Source organism: Myotis brandtii, unplaced genomic scaffold (genome assembly GCF_000412655.1).
Source record: "Myotis brandtii unplaced genomic scaffold, ASM41265v1 scaffold1738, whole genome shotgun sequence".
NCBI lineage: Eukaryota > Metazoa > Chordata > Mammalia > Chiroptera > Vespertilionidae > Myotis > Myotis brandtii.
The window spans coordinates 175386-176415 of NW_005356425.1; the positions used below are offsets into that span (position 1 = coordinate 175386).

At 59.9% G+C, this 1030-nt stretch overlaps 1 protein-coding gene across 1 annotated transcript in view; it reads left to right on the top strand.

The window, feature by feature from the left end:
• Positions 1–478: 478 nt before the first annotated feature.
• The window catches only part of MMP25 (matrix metallopeptidase 25), a 32170-nt gene continuing 31618 nt past the window's right edge, over positions 479–1030 (top strand). Inside the window, exon 1 of the mRNA XM_014537183.1 lies at positions 479–535. Within this exon, the coding sequence (XP_014392669.1) occupies positions 479–535 (57 nt within the window). The remainder of the gene's footprint in view (positions 536–1030) is intronic.

Consider the following 1030-nt stretch of genomic DNA (forward strand, 5'->3'; position numbering starts at 1 on the left):
TCCCCCCGATTTCCCCCCCCCCCCCCCCCCCCAATTGAGCCCATGACCTAAGCACTGAGCCACACCCGCCAGGGCTTGACTGGTATCTTTTTTTTTTTAAATATGTATTTTTATTGATTTCAGAGAGAGAAAGGGAGAGAGAGGGAGGGAGAGAGGTAGAAACATCAATGATGAGAGAGAATCCTTGATTGGTTGCTTCCTGCACAGCTTACTGGGGATTGAGCCCACAACCTGGGCATGTGCCCTGACAGGGAATCAAACCAGTGACCTCCTGGTCATGCTCAACCACTGAGCGGCCGCGGCTGGGCTTGACAGGTGTGGTGTGTGTGTGTGTGTGTGTGTGTGTGTGTGTGTGCGCGCAAGGAAGAGGACATGTGGACACACACAGGCATCTGGGCTGCATGGGCTACAGAGGAAAGACCATGTGAGCACACAGGGAAGAAGCAGCCACTTTCAAGCTAAGCAGAGAGGCCTTGAAATGGTCGGAGAAACCAACCTTGCCCGCTCCTTCATCTTGGACTTCAGCTTCCAGGATGTGCGAACATGATGTCGGTTGCTCATGTCACCCGGTCTGCAATAGCCGGCTATGGCAGCCCAGAGGACGCACGCAGGAGCTCGGTGTCTTAGCTTGTACCTCCGGCTCGCTATCCTGCTCGCTCTTTGTCTAAACCACCCCTGGGTCCTGTGGCTGCCCTGCTCCAGAGACAGAGCTGGGTCCCTCGCACCCGTCCCGCACCGGCCAGGTGCCCACGGTTCCTCTTAATTCGGCTCTAGCTGCCTGGCCTCCCGGCCCTGGGCTCCCCAGGCGGCATGGCGAGGGCGAGGCGGGGTTCTACGGGCCCTCAAATCTCTGCCTCCGGGATCTGCTGCCCTCGCGCTCCAGCCCTTCCGCGGACGTTCCTAGGCTACGAGGTCTCCGGTCTGCGGAGAAAGCGCGCGGTCCCGGCAGCTCCAGGTCTGGGAATCGGAGGTGCCTGGACCCCGCGTGCGGAGGCTGAGACCGCGCGGCATAGGCGGTGGGGGGACGAAC